This window comes from Larus michahellis, chromosome 3, assembly GCF_964199755.1.
Source record: "Larus michahellis chromosome 3, bLarMic1.1, whole genome shotgun sequence".
Taxonomy (NCBI): Eukaryota; Metazoa; Chordata; class Aves; order Charadriiformes; family Laridae; genus Larus; species Larus michahellis.
The window spans coordinates 14,071,319-14,091,746 of NC_133898.1; the positions used below are offsets into that span (position 1 = coordinate 14,071,319).

Here is a 20,428-nt window from a genome sequence, read left to right on the forward strand (position 1 = left end):
GCCGTAGCGCTCGCAGTGTCCGACATTTGCTGTCCACTGCTGGGAGTGCACGGCTTCCTGCTGATAGAATGGACTGAGTATAATTCTTATATATCTTATAATATTAGTATTGGGATTAATACTGGTTCTTTAGTATTATTAATGTTAATTATCTAGTCTTATTCTATTAAATCTGTTTATATTTCAACCCTTGTGTTTCCTTGTTTTTTCCCAGTTCCCCTGGTGGTGAGGGGTGATAGAATAATTGTCTAAACAACAATAAATTGTTGTGGGTTTCTCAAACGATAACATGCAGTCACTGCCAGGAGCATCGTTCCTTCCACCACAGCATGCATGCAACGCTCCTGCCTGCATGCACTACCGGGATGATCCTGCTCTACTTATGACCTGCAAAAACGCATCCACTGATTTCGCCCAGAATGAAGTGGTACCCAGTGCTCCCAGAGGGAAGAAAAGCAATTAAAACCCCTACCTTGACTCTTAATTAAAAGCTGCTCTCAAAATCAGTGCCACCAAATGAAGATTTCATCCAATTAGGCTAATAAGACTCACGTTGTGAAGCTCAGTGATTAACACTTTCCTTTAAAAAACCTCCAAAACTACAAGTGGCCTTGAACACGCATTCCCCCTCCCTCGTCCGGGGCTCCACGCACTCGCCATGCTGGGTGCCAGTGGGAGCTGCTCCCCGCCCAAGCCCTTGGGCTGGCTACGTGGGACCCCGGGGGGGCTTATCCAGCGGCCAAGCCAGGAGAATGAGGCTTGGCACAGGAGGCTCCAGACGACTTCCGATAAACGTTGCAAATAGCTGAATAAGCGGAGCACAAATAGAAGAGGAAAGCCGTGTGGAGAAAAGACCAAGTATAAGCTGAGAAGAATTATTATTGTATCTGAAGAGAATAAAGTGTCTATTTCTGTGCAGCTACAATAACCAGCATATATAGTTTTAGTAGCCACTTCATTTTCTTTAAACATAAGCAAATCCTATTTTTTAATGCTTTGAATTCTAACATGTTTAAAGCCGCTCAGCAGGAATTTGACAGACAATACTTTACCGTTTTGATGAGATGGAATATAGGAGGTGTAATACTACTATTTACTGAAGGCAAACTGGAGAATTTCAGAGATGAAAAATAAATGCAAACGTAAAATTTTGGCCATCCCAGTAGAGCGGTAGCATGGCCTGCAGAGAGCTGACAGACATCCAAATCAATTGCTGAACTCCACAGGAGCCTTTCCTCTGCACCTCTGTGAGCCTGTTGCCTATTAGACTGTCTCCAGACTAGGCCAGGGGCTGAAAAGTGGACTCATTTTCAGAAAGAGTAGGGATCCTGGATGCAGCCATGATCAAGACTGAAAGAACAACATTTATAAGACATATAGCCAGAAAACAAATCAGGGTGAGGAAGAACAGAAACAGAGATAGGTGGAGGAGGACTTCTGCAGCTGGGGACTCTTTACAGCTTACATCTGCAGCAGCAGTGAACATGAAGTGGGAAGAGCAATGAAAGAGAACTGGAACCAGAGGTGGGGTGGGGAGAAAGAGGGAGGCATCACGTCTCCCATAGACCACGTCCCTCCAAGACCAGCCTCATTACGGATTTAGCTTATAATTGAAGATGGGATAGTGCCTAATTAAGATATCCATCTTTACACCGCAACAAAAGCCATTGGCAATAATGAAATTATGATTAATATAATATTAATTTAGTATTAATAATAATAAAGGTGCATTTGTCCCAAAGGAGACGAGGTGCTGCAAGACTGCTGTTCGCCTGAAGAGCGAACCTCCCAGGCAGCTTGCATCCCAGCCAGCAGCGAGCTCTCGGGCAGCATTTCTGCGCAGGTGTCCTGGAGCACATTCCAGGACTGGGCACGCACGGATTTACATGAAAGACTAGCAGTAGCGAACACGGAAAACTAACAACCTCATCTGTTTATGCAAATGCAGCTGTGCATATCAGCTGGACATCAGGTAGGACTGTGTGGGCAGGGGCTGGTATCAGCTGGAAGACAGGCGGAGGGGGGCTGCTGAAGAGGCTCTATTTACACGCCTGAGGCCAGGAAGCTGTTTGAAGAAAATGTGAGCAGAAACATTACCATGTTTATCATCTTCTGTCCTGATCATGGCAAGACTCAGAGGATGACAAAGAAACCTCCAGCGTCTTGAGAAGGAATAACTACCAATTTTCATTATGTTCTCGACAAATGAGCCAGGTAAACTAAACCTTTCGGAAACTCCTGTTGTTGCACTCAAGTAGACATAAACTTCCACAAAGACAGCTTTCCTGCTCTGAACTCTGTCCTAATGCAGATCTGGCACACAGAAGTGACGTTACATGAATTCATTTACTGTTTGGTCTATTTTTCTGTATCTGAAAGTTTAACTCTGAAATCTGGATGATTCCCAGGTATTTTCAATAGTGTATGTATTCAGTGAATGAACTAACGAATATACGAACCATGCACACATGAACAGGCTGAGGAAATACAGGTATGGTGGACATCTGCACAAATGTGTGATTTTAAGGGTCAAAAAGAAAATACTGGGAGCCTGCAGTTCAACGTGAAAATCTGTAACTGATGTAACAATACAAAGATGACAGATCTGAAAAAACCCCCTTCCTCATTTAGACCTGATTTCTTTGTGTTACGCCTCAAATCTAGATATTTTTCTATACAACAGAAAAACACATCCACTAATGAAATTATTATTTAATTGGCTAATTAATGACTCCAGCCAGATTTGCATTTGGGACTCATTTTGTTTTATATAATAATTATAGATAATTAATCTATCTCAAGCCTTTCTTTCCTAGCTAAATATGCTGGGTATCAAAAATGACAACAAATTGTAAATTAATCTGGAAAACAAAGCACAGCAGATGAAAGACTTTGTTAGAATTAATCAGGCACCCATTATACCATGGAATTAAGGAAACAATAAGCCTAGAAAACATTTTTGTAAATGTGCGTGTGTTAACAAATCCCTTACCTTCTGAGTTGACAACATTTTCTTTCAGCCAGTGCATTGCCTTTAAGCAGTCCTGATCATCATTGAGAGTAAAATGATTGGAAGGGACTTTCCCTGTGTATATGTGTGGCCGCTTACTTAGGACTTCTGTATTAGTTGGGAGTTTACTGATATCTGCTCCAGTGGGAGACACGACCTGGAAGAAACGAATAAATGAGTGAAGGAATATATGGCATATATCTTGGAGAACTGTTACGAAAGATTTTAAAAAACAGTGACACAAGCCATTTGACTACGTAAGCGTTGCTTCTCCTTGTACATCCTAACCCTTCTTAACATTCAGCACTAGTAAACACAAGAGTGGCCACAGAGAAAAGAGATTCATGCTAGTCTGAGTACACGCACAGGTACATACACGTGTGTATGTATTCCGTATTTTCTACGGGATTTGAGTGACCATTTTGAACAGCAGTGCCAGAACAAGAGAATAACAATACAAGCAAAACGCAAATGAAAGGGACTTTACAGCAAACAGCAGAAATGCATAAATATACAGTCAAAGGATCTCTGCAGTTGTTTGACTAACATACACCTTTAAACGACACTTGAAAATTCCTTGTGCAGCAAGACTGCCTCCATCTTTTGTCAACAAAACCCAACTTTCTAAAATAAGGGAGATTTTGTTCCAGAGAAAGGGGTCAAAACCTGCTTGATGGTTAAAATGCCAGGATTCAGTAAATTATTAAATGTATAATGCTACTTTACAGTAACAAATTCAATCTGAATTATACAGAGCAAAAAAGGTAATCTCATCTGTGACTTCTACAGCACCAGTGATTAACGTCCTGAACAATGTTCTCACTGCCAATTGGATCAACCGAAATACTATTCGGTCATCTAAAAGCAGGCATGACATCAAAAGATCTTACTTGCCCAACAAGTAAATCCTCTTAATCATAATGAATAATGTTTTACTAGGCATTAATTTGACTGCTTACCAAATAAGGGACAACTTAGAAAAAGGATGGACTACAGCTCTGTGTAATAGAACAGAAACGAGATGGTAAAAATAATTCCTTCCTATTTTTTTGTAGAGTTTAAAAGTGAGAATAGATGACATTAGGTTTTCTTCTCGAAGGCAGATAAAACCTGAGTTTCCTCCTGCTCGCTTTATCTTTCTTTCTACTCCGGTGTAGTTACTTCCCATAACTTATTTTGCAAGTCAGAGTTACCTCCAAACTTCTTTTTCTAGGAGCACTTAAAGTCATTCAGATCATACTTCAACTTTTGTCTCATCCCTGTTGAACAGTGAATATGAATTGTTGTTTAAAGTGTGGCTCTACCCTGAAAAGTGATTACAGAAAAACCGGGGCTTTCTTGCTCCACAAATCCGTCGCACGTATGCAGTCCAGATTTCACTATGGGGCTGAACATACCTCACATTCATGTTTGCGATATATGGTGAACAGCACTGTAAAAACCTGTAGACACATGCTCAATTTGATCTCCTGATTTTAAAGGCAAAATACCTTGCTCGTGATTCCTATCCAAAACCAATCAGTAAGGCAAAATCACTGCAGGCAACGGGGCTATACAAAAGATGGCCATTTAGTTGACATAGTTTGAAGGCCACATGACAATACACAAGAAAGAACAAACCCTGCCCAGGATGTCCAAGCCCAAGCTGAGCCTGTAGGGCTGGAGATGAGCTTGATTCCACATTTCACGTGTAACTGAGTGTCTGCTTCAATCTCACTGGAAACTCAATTCCGTGCTACGATAACATACAGCACCATGTCCGTGCCTAGGCATGGTCATTATGTGAGATGAGTAATTAATTTGATAAGGAATTCTCTCCATTTCCAAAACTAGGTCAAACGGTGTTAGACCAGCTGGAGTTAAGTCTCCTGTGGCTGGGCCCACACATCAATTGGGCCTACTCTTCAGCAGGTTTAATGGTCATGGTGGCAAAAATACTGGCAGTTTTGCTTAATATCTGATACTGAGCAGTGACATTCCTAGTAGAAAATTTTGTAAAACCTCTCATCTCATCCAAATTCTATACTGAAATAGTACAACCTGCTACACTGTAGGGCTGCAAACTTTCTGGTTATACACTTGATAAGGCCTACTGTACTGCTTTGCTAATCACAGAAACACTATTCACTGTAAAAACCTGAATACGTTATTATGTTTTTCACTCTACACACAATCTTACCTGGTATTTCTGTCCCGTACAGAGAACAAGGTAGTCATACGGTATTTCTTTCTCCTTGGAAACAACTACATATTTGGCAGCGCGATTTATGCCAGTCATTTTACCAACCACAACGTTAACCCAGGAACAAAGTGACATCTGTGCATAATCTTCATCATTAAAACAGTGGCTGTGAAGAAAGAATATCTGTAAGTGACATTTCAGCAGCTGACAGCAGGCATTAATTAGACATCTGGTGAGTTAGCCGGAGTCCCCTAGTGGTTCAAGTCTGTTCTCTCGCTGTGAGTTTACGGCAGTCTATAGTAAAAGATTAGTCATTATGAAATACTCGGTTACAAATTGACAACTTTCTGTTAAAACCAAACAATCCCTCCCAGCGTTGGGCCATACAACCACATAATTTAAAAACAAAGTCAGAAATATATGCTTTGCTCTGCTTTTCCTTTGCAGGCTGATGCGAGGAGACTTTTGCCCCTGCAAAGAAGGCATTTTAATAGTCTAATTCTTCCTCTTATACAAGACTCCCTTATGAAGGTTTTTTTTTGCACTTTTGCTTCACTTGATATTCAACTTCACCAGTAGCGGCTATGTTGAGACACAAACGCAATGAAGGTACTATTGGCATTTTAACATCCATGTTCCAAAGTACTAGTCTGAAAAGTTTGAAAATAAATACAAAGCTACAAAACCAGTTGTCAGAGCTAGCAGTAAAAGGCACAGATCGCAGATTTTCTCTTGGTGACCTCTTTCCAAATGAAATTTTCCAAAACACAAGAATGAAAAATTCTGAAAACATACTAAACTGACCCTCTACCCCCAGCTTTTCAAAAGTCTCCAAGATGCAACCAAATTCCTCTACAAGATGAACTGAATGCTAACAGGCTATCCAAAAGAAAAAAAAATTAGCAGGTAAATGAAAGAAAGAAATGAAATGAAAGACAAACAGTGCAGATATAAAAAATATTAATCTTCACTAATTTGTATCCGAACAACAATTTATTCTTAATGAAAATGGGGCAGCAACTTTTAAAATTTCAAAGCAATTACCTTCAGTGCTAGGTAACAAACAATATGAGGGTTTGTGTGTTTTAAGAAGCAGAGCTTTGTTGCATATAGTAGTTATGGTTTTCAGGGTTTTTTGTTCCTGAATGTCTTATGGATTAAGTGTTGTCCAAATGAGACCAATTGATAGAAATCTGATTTTCAGGGTGTGTATAGTGCACACATTCTGCGCACCACGCTCTGGCAGTGTTAATTCAATACCAGCACCAAAAAACCTATGGAACCGAAATCACTTGTTGATTTTGAAAATCTCAGGCAAGGTTTACTTTTGCAGCTCTTAAGTTTCATCTGTGTTACAGCCTGTTTTCAGTGTAAAGTGTCATATATATATCCCTATGTATGATGAAAGTATCACAGATCTGGAAGCTACTATTTAAAAAGCCAATTTTGAAGCAAAACCCAAATGGAACAAAACCCCTTTAATGCCTCAGTAAAGAAAATTAAAATTATTTCCGAAAGTCTTTTATGACTCCGAGTACGCTCCCACCCTGCCTGTCTATGCAAATACCAGACTGCTTATTTATTATTGCATTTGTACCACCCTCTCTGCTTAACAGACTTCTGGAAAGACAAAGATTCCTGAAGATAAAATACTTCCATACAGAGGTACAACAGGCACACCATTATAATATCCATGGAGGACCAGAGAGATAATACTTTCAATGAGGTCTGTTATGACTCTTGAATACCACTGAGTCTTGCAATAGCCCATTATGAAAATACATAGTACTTTGCTGGCCATTCTGCAGCTAGACCCAACTCAATACCTTCCTGATACTGAAAATTTAAACCAGGCAAAATTCTGTTAAATTAGGTTCTTTCAGTAGAATTGAAGAGTAATGCTAATCCCCAACCCCCCTTATAGCTTTGTAGATGGATGAACCTGCAGGATCTAGTGAAAAAGAATGCAACAGGTTTTAAACAAGCAAAAAAGATGAATGGCTGGTGTTACACAGACGTCTGGTTTATGAGATCAGGGTGACATGGGAAGAGGATGGAGCCTGCACATCTTGTGTGAAAGGAAGCTGAGTCTCACCCCTGCTAGCAGTTCACACCTATGAGACAAGATGGGAATGGCCAATAAAGAAATCCTGGGCTTCACCCAGTCTGTAATCTGAAGTTACTGCAGAAAAAATATTCCGTCTACCAAGTAAAGCTCATGGCCATTCAGAGGCTCAAGAACTTTACTTTCTATTGATACTGAGTGATGAAAAATATTCCACTTTCTTCCACAGGACTAAATATAATGTGATTAAATAGAAGGAGACTCAGCTCATGTTCAAGCATTTGATGCCTTTATATTATACCAGGGGCTGCAGCAGAGAACGCTGGAGAGAGACTCGGTGCTTTTTTGCCATTAGTACCAGAATATACACTCTAAACCTGAGCTGACTGCTACACATTAACTGTTGTTACTGAGTTCCCAAAATTGTCATACAGGATGCCACAGAAACAAATAAAGTTGCTTTCATTACCTGAAGAATTTTAGGACTGAATGACCAGGCTTTCTGAGGTGCTGTGCATCCTTCGCACTCACAGATACCAGAGGCAAATAAAGAAGGGAAGAAAACGACTGACAATTCTAAACTGTAATCATGCAGAAATCTATAAATAAAATGGACATCAAGGACAGATGACAGTTTTCAAAAGCACCTTTATAATTGAGGTGCACAGCTCCCAGGAGACTGACACTCCAAAAATCACAGGGATGCTTTCAGAAATCATACCCTGCAGAGCTCAATTTTCACTCTTAATCTGCTTTCAAATTTTAACAGCTAATTCTGGTGAGGCAGCTATGAATCGCAACTTTCCATCAGGAAGGATGTTTTGTTATTACAACTCTTTTTTACAGCATACTTAGGAAAAAAAGTACATGCATTTATGTGAGCGTGTAATCCCTTCATTTACTAGGTTTGTACTTAAACACACCCCTTTCTACAATAAAAAAATTAACTCAGGTGACTACTTATAAAAAAATTCCTTGACGTGGCAAAATTCCAAACAAGATAAGGTGGTTTTAAACAGGTTCACATCACACCATCTTCATGTCTTTGTAGAGACTTCATTTTTAAGGTTCAGCAAGCAGACATTGAGTTGTTTTGTCATTTAAAGAGCTGGCCCTTTAGTGCATTGCTGCTTACTGAGTAAAAGATTTGGTAAAAAGCAACACGCACGTTCCAAAGAGTCACAAGCCAAATCTAAATAAATTATACTAAGTTAATTCCCCAGCTATTCAAGATAAGCGATTCATTTAATTCTACGCTTCTCAGCATCCAGAAAAATCATGGTCCTATCTACAGTGAGGATTCCTAGTCACTATTCCAAAACAAAAATAAAACCCTCAAAACAAATATACTAAATTTAAGTGAGAATGATGTACTGTGAATTTTGATGAGGTAAGATTTTATCCGACTAAATGGAAGATATTTTACTTATTGGCAAACAAGAAAACTCGTGAAATGCTTGACTGCCCACTAGACACAGACCTAGCTATCTTTCACAGTCTTCTCTTCAGCTATTTTGCACCAGACCCATGGCTCTGCCAGCCCCGGGGAGGTAAGTGTTAAGGGACAGCACTCTGACTGGGACTGGAGATGGACTTCCACGGCCCCGTGACTGGCACACAAGTAGTTCACAAGCAGCAGGACTGATGCAGTGCAGTCCTTCCCAATTTATCGACAGCAATAATCCTAAACTTTCCCCGTATCCTCAGCAAAATTCCCACTATTATCAGTGGGGTCTGCACCTCACCATGGGGCCGCTATAAACAGATCACTGGTCACATTGCTAATATTAATTCTTATACATTCTTTTACTCAGCATTGTTTGGAACAAAACTCATGGAAGTTAAAAATGAAACAATATTTAAAAAGCAAGCATACATCTGCTGTCATTTTTCTTTAACCTGGAGATTTAAACAATCTAGAACGTCTTGGAAAACAGAGACCAGTGTCCTGGTATAATGCAATGGATTGCTGTCCTGAAGTTACTGCTTTAGCAGTATTTCCCTAGTAATAATTATATTCAAGTCATTTCCCAGGTGAATGCATGTTGTATAGAAAGATTGAATTACTTTGAAGCTATCTGTCTCTGTATCTATCTAAAATGTAGGACAAGTTCACAAAGAATTACAAAGTGTTATTTTTTCCTTTGAAGCTATGGAAGTGTTTAGATATTAAATCAAACCTGTTAATTAGAAATCTTCTATGTTCGGAGCCCTGTAGGTCTTTTCCTGGGAGGCCATGAATTGAAATCAAGGTCAGATTGTTGAACTTCAGATGCGGACTGTGGAAAGAAAGACAAAACGCCACAGTTCAAACAGTGTAAGTTTGTCGAGGCTCCGTCTGGTGCAAGCATAATGCGAGCGCATTTCAATGTATGGTTGGTTATATACAGTGTTTACAGCTTAGCTCCCCAGCCCATCACTGTGACTTTCCAGCTGTACAGCATCCAGCACCATGTTGTCTTGATCCTGACAGAGATATTTAGACTCTACCACGTAATTTACAAGCTCTGCTCCTAAGACCTTACAGCAGGACTTACCTTCCATGGCTACAAAAGGTATTGTAAGACCATGGAGTTTTTGCTCGAATACCTTTGCTGTTCATAGCTCACCTTCTGCAAGCTGCAGGGAAGGAAAAAAGAATTCCTGACAACAGGTAATTTGTCTGCTTCCTGCAACGGGTCTACTGAAATTAGGAGGGCATATCAAAGGAACAGCATAGACAGCCGTTCCGTATTGGGAAGGATACAGAAAGTAATTCCTTTACGCAGGCCAAGTACAAACTGTTTTGTCATTTTTCTAAGATGCGTGTGTCTTTGGACACAAAAAGAAGAATACTTTCCACCACAGTTTCATTAACACCAGAGAGTGGGGGGTAACAAGACTGACAGTAGGTTGAACTAAATGTGGTCTGACATTTAAAAACAAATAAATATTATGAGTGATTAAGCCTTCTAATCTTCAAGGCTTTCTGTAAGTTAAGTATGGATTGATGCAAATGGTACGAAGGAATCAGAATGTTTTTTATCAACCGATGTTAATTTGTTATTCATACATTTAAAAAATACATTCAAACAAAGTTAAAGGTCACACTTAAACCAAGGAATTTCAAGGTTACGTCTGCCCCTCTCAAAATGCATATTAATAGTTTAATTCTGGATTATGGATTATCTATGGTAAATCTCCATGCATACTCAGGCCGAGTGCAGTGTAATAAATAACCTTAATGTAACAGAGTGCATATATTTATACAGATTATGGGCCTGATTCTCATTTAAATTAAGGTCACTCTGCAGAGGTGGGTGTAAATAGAATTTGCTCTTCATTTATGGCCACATTATGCTGGCTGAGTGATACAAAGTGGTCTTCGCGTAAATGAGAGTTAGCCCGATACATTAAACTGAATTTAAAGGGTACAGAATGCCATCTGCACCCAGGAACTGCTCCTAGTGGGGTGCAAATAGGAACAACTACAATAACTTTGCACACCTAAATAGTATGACTCCTTGGCATTTAGTTTACATGTAATTATGAGGAAAATTACTACAACACTACATAAACATCCTAGACATTCTCTTATCCTGCCTGCCCTCATAGCCCCTCATAGCAATGAAGATTCTTTTCAGTTTAGAGCTGAAATCATCTCTGTACGTGCTGCATGGCCTCTTGCCAATAGGCCTCCAAATCCAGGTGCCACAGTAACATTAAGTTTAAATTACGCTAACAATACTTAGGATTAAAATGTTGCAAGCAAGCATCAGGAAAATAGCAAAATGAAGGCCGTAGGCAACATTAATATGCCTCTTTTGCATGATTGCACTATGATGCACTTTATTGATCTGGTCACATACTATTTTCTTCTGCAGATGCTCTAGGTCTATTTAGTCCATACGCAGCCAGCCAGTATTTCCACAGTCATGTGGTATTCAGTTCTTCCCCATTGAGCGCGAGGCTTCAATTCAGACCTTTCACTCCGTACGATTTACTAACTAATGATTTACTTCTACCTCAGCGCTCCCATGGCATTCCCATATGCCCCAAACATTAATTCACGATTCCCATTCATTAATCTTGTAGGCATCAAAATGTTGATTAGCATCTCCTTAGAATACCGCGATGAAACGAGTCATATCTTTGGTTCCCGTTTCACATTGAGAAAAATCAAGGCACAAAGAAAATTGGATTAAAGCTGTCAAAAAGGCGCGCCGATGCTGAAGGCAGAACTGAAGAGACCCAGAGGCTGGTACCTGGCGCTGCCCCGTGCTGAGAGCGCAGGCGCAGGGACGCTGCACCGCCCTCCCGCCTCCACGCAGCTGCAGCGCTCCCTGCACAATTTCATGCAAATAACGGCCGCATTTTCAAACAGAGAGGTAAAATTCTTCTTCAGCCAAGAATCGAAGTTTGTGAAACGTTTACGCACAGGCTGGCATTTGTGAAAATTATCAGAATCTTTAAATAAGTAAAAAAACCCTAGTATCTTGTATTACAAAAGCTTGATTTCGCAGCTGTAGATGGTATGCCTAACCTTAGGATTTTGAATATATATACAGGCACTTAAATACAAGCCTGAAAACTACAGCCAAACTGTTGGTGCTTAGCCAGTGTCAGGCACTGGCACACGGAGTTACAGGGAGATAACAGGTTTCAGTATTTTGACCAGTGATTGTTATGCACAATACCATACTCTATATCATTCTCCCCTTTCCTCTACGTAACATTATTTCTAAGCTAACAAAAGGCTGGCTTATTTATTCTGGCTTTTGATTCCTTACTGCTGCCTAAAAGCTCTGAACTGAGAAACAACAAACGCTCTGAGAAACAGGTAGTGCATGTTAGGAGAGTGAAAGTCTTACGCACTTCTAATATATATAACAATGCCTAATATGAAGTAAGGGTAAAAGCAGAGGTTCTCATTTGGTGAAAAAGTCTTCAAGTTAAGTGCCTGAACCAACGCAACATTAAACAAGTGCACCTGCATTTTAGAAGCAAATAATTCCAGTAGGGATTTATGTTGCTGTGGTTACAAAGGGAAGAACAGCTCAAAGATACTGGTAAAGCAGGGAGGGATTAGAGTATCTAGGGAAATAAGTAAAAGGTATTGGGTTTCATTGCAGAGTTCTAGAGGACGGCTACCAAAAAGTGTCTAAACACTCTGGCCCTCAAAATAAAATAGGATTGCCAGTTTACTATGAGCGTAATCGAAGGAACAAACAGAAAAAAAAAATTAGCACATTATTTAGACATATCCTGGCATTTGTGCATCTGTTAGAATATTCCTTGCTATTTTTTCTTCATTTTTTTCCCCGATGTCTTGCTATCTTTTCTTTTCCTATGTGTGCGGTGTAATGATGGAGGCTTAGATGGTAGAAACTGCCTGAACAAATGATTTAATTAATTGCTTTCATTAAACCCCTCATTATCACAAAAAAATAAGTCCAATCACTTTTGTTACAAAAAAATAAGGCGCAGTGAAGTAGTCTACATGAGCCTAAGCATTTCAGTTCATTTGAAATGAAGCATCATGCTTCCCCCCCCTCGTCATTAATAGCAACTAAAATAAAAAAAGGTGACAGAAGACAATGTTTCATCTGGCTACCAAAAATGGTAACTATGGGCACTATTCTCTTGTACACATAATCTTTAAACAATAACTTTAATATCTGGAATTATAAACTGTCCAAAAGTAAAGTCCTAATTATACTGTATCCTCGGCTTTGCTGCAGTAGAGCACTTGTAAAAATGGCAGTTCTAGATCTTTCTAAAAATGGTAACAAATAGTCTGTTTTCAGCCTAGATGCTGAAAACTTATATATGATAAATTCTTACATTAATGAAACTTTGAAATCAGACAAATCTCTGTCCCGCAACAACAAAAAAATAATCTTAAGATTTTTTGGGGGGAGGAAGGAGCCCAGAATTGAGAGATGATGCTGAAAGAGTCCCAGCAGGCAATAACCTGGTGTTCAAGGCGCAGAAATGCAAGGTGCCCAGGCATAAGTCTCACTGTAAAAGGCAGATATAGACAGTAGTTCTCCTTTTCCCAAATCATACAATAATTTACCCAACGTAGGACCTTTTTTTTTTTTTTTTTAGAGGAAAGATCAGCACCCCAAGCATTCCAAGAACAAAGTAATCGGAACCTGACTTGGAAAACAGACTTCTCCAAGAGTAAAAGATTTTCTAACATATTTGCCAGCTCTACACAAACCTACAAATAGAAATGCTCAGCTTAACAAAGGTTGCCAATATTAACACAGAAAGGCCCACTCATTCATATTTTCACTAAAGGACAAATATGTTACTTAGCACTATAGCCTTTGAGTAATCTTTATGAGTAATGTGTTTTCATATTGCCGCTAGACTAAATTGCTTTTGTTTGCTTGGACAAAGCCCATTGCTTTCGCTGGCAGAGCTGTAAAAGCCTTTACCCTTCTCTCCACTTCCTCCCACTCTCTGCGCAGCTACATTTGACTCAGACGAGCAAGAATCAACACAACATCAGGTATGAAGATATGTGAAAACACAGCAAAATCATCTCCCTCTATGATGCTACGTGATGCCATTCTAATAGTATGAAGGCTCTGCAACTGATCCACCAACACTTGGTTATTAAGCTTTTAGCAAGAGAGTCAGTAACAGAAGCAGCAGAAAGGGTTTATTGTTTGTATCAACAATTACCAAAAGCGTCTGTTCTCAAGAACCTTATGTAAGTGCATCAATTACAGACCTCCGAACAGGATTTCAGCTTAACTGCTGACCAACAGATGTCCATCTAGAAGTTATCCCTCTTTAATTACGAGTAAACAAAGATAAGCCAGTTCTCCATTGGATCAACCTTAGGAAAAAGTGTTAAGATTGTGAATGAATTTGCTCAATGAAAGAAGGGATAACAATAAAGTCTTTACTGGGAAACTTTTCAATGCAAAGGTCAAGAAAGGGGTTGTCCACGTATTCGTTTGTTCTATAAACTGCGCCCATGATGACTCTTCCTCTCAAGACCAGTGACAGACGTATCAGGAACACCACCAACTGAAATAAAGAGATAAGGGAATCTAATTGTCAGTAGCCCACATTTAATTTGACTGGCACTTTTGACACTAGGGGATAGATAAGGCAGTTGATCACTTCAGTGTGAGAATTCACATCTTTTTCTTCCCAGAACATGACTATTTCCATTCCAAGACAGGCCACAACATTGATGAAAATCACCATCCTTTTTAATTTCAGAAAACACTCTTCTAAATTGTTCACAACAGAGGTTAAAAGGAAAATGTTTGGTTCTGATTTTGATTTAAAAAAAAAAAGGAAGGCGTAATTTCTTTAAAAACAAAAGAGCCGTTTTTTTTAAATGACACCTCAGCAAAATATTTCGTCATGTCCCAATTACTTCCTCCTGACAGAAAAAAAAAGTCTCCCTTCAAAAACTTACATTTTGATGGAACAATGCTTTTTATTAAAGTACTGTTTTTTTGAGAAACTTCCCACCACGTTTACTGGTGATTCATTTTATCAGATGCTGTATTCCAAAGACGAGCAGCCTGTAAGCCCAGGCCATGAAAGCCACCGCTGTCACCACTTTTGACATCTTAGCAAGAATTCATTAAAAAGCTAAGTAATATTTACTTTTGACCTTTGACTAACACCCTTCAGTGATGCTGTGAGTGCTTCCCTCTCCCCAGCTGGCAGGTCTTCCTCACTGGGTTTCTCTCCAAACTTTGAAATTGATGGTTTGATTCTACACAGGATTTGGAAGCACCCCCTTGGTGCTGAAGTCCAGTGTCCGCTGTCACAAGACCAAAAAAAACCCCAACAAAACAGCCCACAAACTTTCCAAAAATTTTACAAGCACCAGTTTGAAGATAACTACATTTTTTGCCCCTACTATGCCTACTGGAAGACGTTCTCTTTTCCATAGTGATAATTCTCTCTAACTTCTGGGCCATGTCTGTCGGGTGCACTTTTATATCTACTTGAACTGGATAAGGACATCAATCATGAACTTAAATAGTTGGGTTTTTTTCACGTTTAAGATAGGCTTATTCTTGCAAACCTTCTGTTGCCCCTGGAATTGTCACTTTACCTCATTTTGTTCAGCAAGTATTTTCTGCATCCTCCTTTGCTCCCACTAAAACCTGTGTCCCCTTCTCTGACCCTGCCTCGTGTGGTATCCTTTCCCATAGTGGTTAACCTTTCCCAAACACCCTGTCTCAAAAGCTGTTCCCTCTCCAGTTAAATTTTTATTCTCCTGCTAGGGTAGATCAACTACCCCTCTTACTTGTTTTTTTTTCCTTTAAGTGGATAGTCCTAGATTCCCTTCCATCTTGTAATTTTAATACTTGTCTCTCGGTTGTCCTCTCTGCTGACCCTTTTCTTAGACAATATAATTAGAAACACTAGCAACTTTGACTCTGCTGCATTTCAGTTTTATTAATAATTTCTCCTTTTTAGGTAGCGTTACATCACCCCCACGATCTTGACTTCTCCCTGAACATTACCAAACATGTCTTTTGCCACTTTCTTCTTCCAAACTCCTACCCATATTATAACTAATTTTTCTAAAACAACTCACCCACCGTTCTGTCACTGCTTTTATCCCTTGTAACCACCTCTCGCTTCCCAGCGACTGCTTTTGCTTTCCTCACCTATGTCAACTCAGCTTTCCCTATTCTTTTTTGCACCATTCTTCTCTAGTGATTGTGGCATTTTACTGTAATTCAGTTGAGCCTTTTTTCCTTTGTTAGACTAATTTTTTTCCACGTTTTGCTTCTCAGCCCATATTGACCTTTGCAATTTTACCACTAAGCTCTTCTCCCTCCCGTAACCACCTCTCATTAAGCTTTCTTCTCAGAAGTCTCTTTGGCTCTGCATCTTGCCAGTACTTGCAAGGTGTATACCAGGCTTTGAACGTGCGTATCGATTAACGCACATAACACACAAACACTGGAGTACAGCATTTAAGAGAAAACTTCTAACACAACTTAAAGCTACGTCTTAAGTACTTGCTTATTTACATATTTGCCTATTTACTCTTTTAGTGTAATATCACTTCAGGCTCAAATGTGAACCGCCTTAGCGTTCTGTGCTGAGAAACACTGCAAGCATAAACTGAATTTTTGTAGCAAAGTACAAACCAAATTTTGACTCACCTGACAAACCAGCTGCAGATTTCTTAGGAGGCTCTTTCAAAAACTACAGCATTCACTCAATATCTGTGGTATTTCCAGGACCTAGCTTATTAAAATCAGCGTGGCAAAATTCTTGCAGTATGAATTGTTATGTGACAGAACAGGAAAAATCTAAAGAGCTCTTTCCTTGGCCCACAGAAAATACATAGCTGAATCAGAGACATCCGTATACTCATGTGGGAACACGCTCAGCTACAAAGGTTACAAGATTAGCACTACCAGCCCAAATGTGAGTTGGCTTTGAACTTAACCAAATCAAAGTACCATCCAACCACCACTTTAGTGAGAGCATTTCCTTACTAAAATTTCAATTTCCATGCCATAAATGTTTCAGCATTTCATCCTGTTCGGAGTATGAACAGGATGAAAAACAGGGCAATTATTTTTCTAGACAGAAAATGAGGGATAGCCGATGATGGGCTTGGTAGTTATCGTCTCTAGCTGTTTAAATCTAATCACCTGGCAGATTTAAAACCACAGTTGAGAGACATCAACACCATTTTCCACAAATAAAGATACCATAAATTGGGCAGTAAAACTAGAGTGTAGTTGAAATTTTGCTGTTTTGGCTGTTCCTGTGTGAATGTTTCAGTGAATAACATACACTGCAAATTCCAGCTTGTTAATAGGACATTTTTAATATTATTGACCAATCACGTTAAAACTAAAGGGTTTTTTTTATGGCTGCCTATTTGCCAGACCCCAATTTTCCATGTTATTGCAAAGGAGATTAACATTTTGACTCTGTGATGTTGTTTGGTACGGATCTGGCAATGCTGCCTTCACAGAAATGAAAAAGTATGCACCCTAGAAAAGCCCACAGATGTCAAAAGATAGATTTCCCTTGAATTTGAAGGGCTTTGAGATTTGTACCAATGTTTTTGTCCTAGCTTATGGCCAACGACCATACATTCTCCTCCTGACAGCTAGAGCACGCAAAAAGAGAGGATACTCATAAAAGTTGCATGTTCTGAGGCACCGCCCCAGTGCCCCATCCTCTTGACAGAAAGCTGGCAGCCCAGGAGGGACAGGGACGTGGCTGGTGGAGGAGTCAGCTGGGCCAAAATTCCTGATCTCAAACATCTGCATGTAGCAGCTGCGGATCTGGGCCCCGCAGCACCTCCAGCCCTGGCAGCCTGATGAGCACAGCTGCCTCGCTGATATTGCATCCCTTAACGTAAAACAGCTCTGAGAGGTGCAGCACCGCAAAGCCCATGCATCGCCCATCTCTTCACCAAGGCAACACGATGCTTCTCCAACAGCTCCTTCCCAAATGGCCCATGCCCTGTAGCTCACGTGAAACCGAAATTATGCCTGATTAATGGAGAGATGCTGCTGACCACCACACTCCTAGGGAAACAAACCACACAACATGATATGTTACAATTCACAATGCGGTGCGGTAACGGGGGTACTGGAAGCAATCGAGCTGCAGCACTGTGGAGCTCCATCTAACCTCAGCAATCCGCATTAGAAGTTTGGGGAATCTAGATAACACAGCATGCAGTAAAGATTCACGGTCTCATTACTGTATCTTATGTACTCCCAACTCTCATTTCAACGTAAACTGTACTCAGACTCACCTCCTTCCTGGGATTTGGAGGGTAATCACAGCAATCCAGAAAAGGAATCTTAACATTTCAGCTCATCAAGCATTCAAAAAAAATAAGCAAGTACCTTCAGTGGTGATTTTATTTGTCACAGCCTTCCCTCTGCCTGTTAAAGTACCTATATACACACACAAACAGGAATCAAATCAACACTAATCACTAGAGGGAAGGATCGCAACTTAACCAGCCAACTAATTTCTTCTCCACAGTCTTCTGTGCTTCAAAACCAACCCATAGGCACTTTATAGACTGCTTTGAAGAACTCAGTAGTTACACCTCCACAACGGCTCTGGGGAACAAACCTCAATCAAAGAAAAATAAATATGAGCAGAAGAGAAAGTACATCTCCTCCATCGCTTTAGCAGAGAACTGGAAAACCTAAACGCAGTGTTTGCACTTGGAATGCTTCTTTATTTGCTTTGAACTGCATTGATCAGAGAGCCACCAGATGCTTCGGGTAGTCAGGTTACCAAGCTCTACACAGAGTTTTTGAAACAGCCATGCTAATGTTATACTTGGCCACCAGGACAGGTACAATAAATACAAAATATAATTCTATAAAAATTATTGTGACTTATTTCAATTTTGAAACAGGCCTTTTATGAGAAAACTACCATTTCCAAGATCAGTTTTAACATGCAACAAGAAGTCAGGAGTATTCATATATAAATAGTAACAAAAGAAAATCTACAAATGCTTACAAATTTGAAGTGTGAAAGAATAGTCTGGGCTCAGACAAGTGTTCACATACGTTTAAACCGCAAGTACTTAAAGTTGAAATAATCTAATCGAGAACTGTCTCTAAAGCACGAATATAACTATAAAAGAACCGCATATCAATGCTAATTGAGTATAATTTTTTGGCAGAGGCATGTCAAATGGCTGTTAGGAAGGCTGATCTTGACCCATGTCCTCTCCCCTAGTTGATGTCTGGTATCAGTCACTGACAGTGTTCATTGTGATCCTGACTGCGCAACAAGGCGAGATATGACCTATCTTATTTATCTCTGTCACAACTTGAGCTCTATTCACCAGAAATGATGGAAGGCAACAATGTCTGAAGGACGCAGGCCCGGTGACACTGAACACATGGTCGACTACAACATTGTTCTGGATTTGCCTTGGTATGAAAAAAAAAAAAGGCAGTCAAAAGGAAGCACATGTATATCAATTCATGTGGCAAAGATAGATAGTATAAAACAATGAGGATCACTAAACCATTCATTACATGTTAGCTCTGTGATCAGCAAGTAAGCACTAACTATTTAATTAGTCAACTAATTAGTGACAGGCAACATGGAAGGCTTCAGATGTTCTCAGACAAATGCAAAGATAAAAAGCCTAATTAAACAGCAAGCATTATGCTAACTATTGCCAAACAGGACAGATGTGCAGGATATTGTATAATACTGTGCTGCCAGATAACAGCAGTTGTAGCTGTTCTGTCAGAAACCGTGTTTTAAAAAACCCTGCCATTTCTAAGCTAATCTTAGATACCTTTAACTCACAAAGGGGAAAAACTGTCCTGCAGACAAAAACTCACAGATTTACTGCGTTGGATTCTAATTCTACTTTAAGAAAAAAGTTCAGAGTTTTGACAAAAATATACTTCAATCCATTTGCTTTTAAAAGGCAGCAATTATTTTAACGCACCCACATGGAAAGAGAAATATATTTCACAACATTTTCATACAAAACTTTGTGATCTTAGCCACCGTTTATTTATTGCTATTTCGTGTAGTACATTATGTATATTGCCAGTGTCCTCAGAGAATAAGTCGTTGTTTACACCAGAGGTTGGATTAAGGAGGTTTTCAAAATCATGGATTAAAAAGGGTTTTCCCTGTAATCAGAAGACAATAACGCTTTCCACAGCTATATGCAAAGAGGTGGATAAAAAGCTAATTGGTTCACTACACTGGAACCAGCGACAAGATACTGCTGTGAGCAAGCTTTTTGCATTCTTGCAGCCAAACTTCAATCACCTGCTGTCAGGGTGTACTAGTTAGCATGCTGTTCTGCGAATCAGCCACCAGAATAAACTGGAAATGCTCATTTTTATTTTTTTTTTAATTGCATGTTCTTCTGGCCTAATGCTGCTGCCATGATCATTGTTCTTAAATTATCAAAGAAAACAAGAAGAAACAAAAAAAAACCCTGCCCTCCTCGTAAATTAGTCTTTAGCAATGAGATTATTTTTTAAAGCATTTCGGTACTTGGGAATATGAAAAGATTAAAATGCTGGGCTATAGCTTACATTCATCAGGATAGACATTTAAGGGAATACTGGTTTAGCTGAGGACTATGCTACTCAGTATGCCCAATTCTAGCTGTTCGCAGGTTTTTAAATAAATTATTTAACTGCAGTTGATATTTCTC

At 39.6% G+C, this 20,428-nt stretch overlaps 1 protein-coding gene across 5 annotated transcripts in view; it reads right to left on the reverse strand.

Annotated features, from left to right (window-relative positions):
• The window catches only part of CFAP61 (cilia and flagella associated protein 61), a 122,009-nt gene that overhangs the window by 41,808 nt on the left and 59,773 nt on the right, over positions 1–20,428 (reverse strand). For all 5 annotated transcript variants that reach the window (XM_074578697.1, XM_074578698.1, XM_074578700.1 and 2 more), the window contains 3 exons: positions 9,438–9,536; positions 5,190–5,358; positions 2,993–3,167 (listed from right to left, as the gene is read on the reverse strand). In XM_074578697.1, coding sequence (XP_074434798.1) covers positions 2,993–3,167; positions 5,190–5,358; positions 9,438–9,536 — 443 coding nt within the window. The remainder of the gene's footprint in view (positions 1–2,992; positions 3,168–5,189; positions 5,359–9,437; positions 9,537–20,428) is intronic.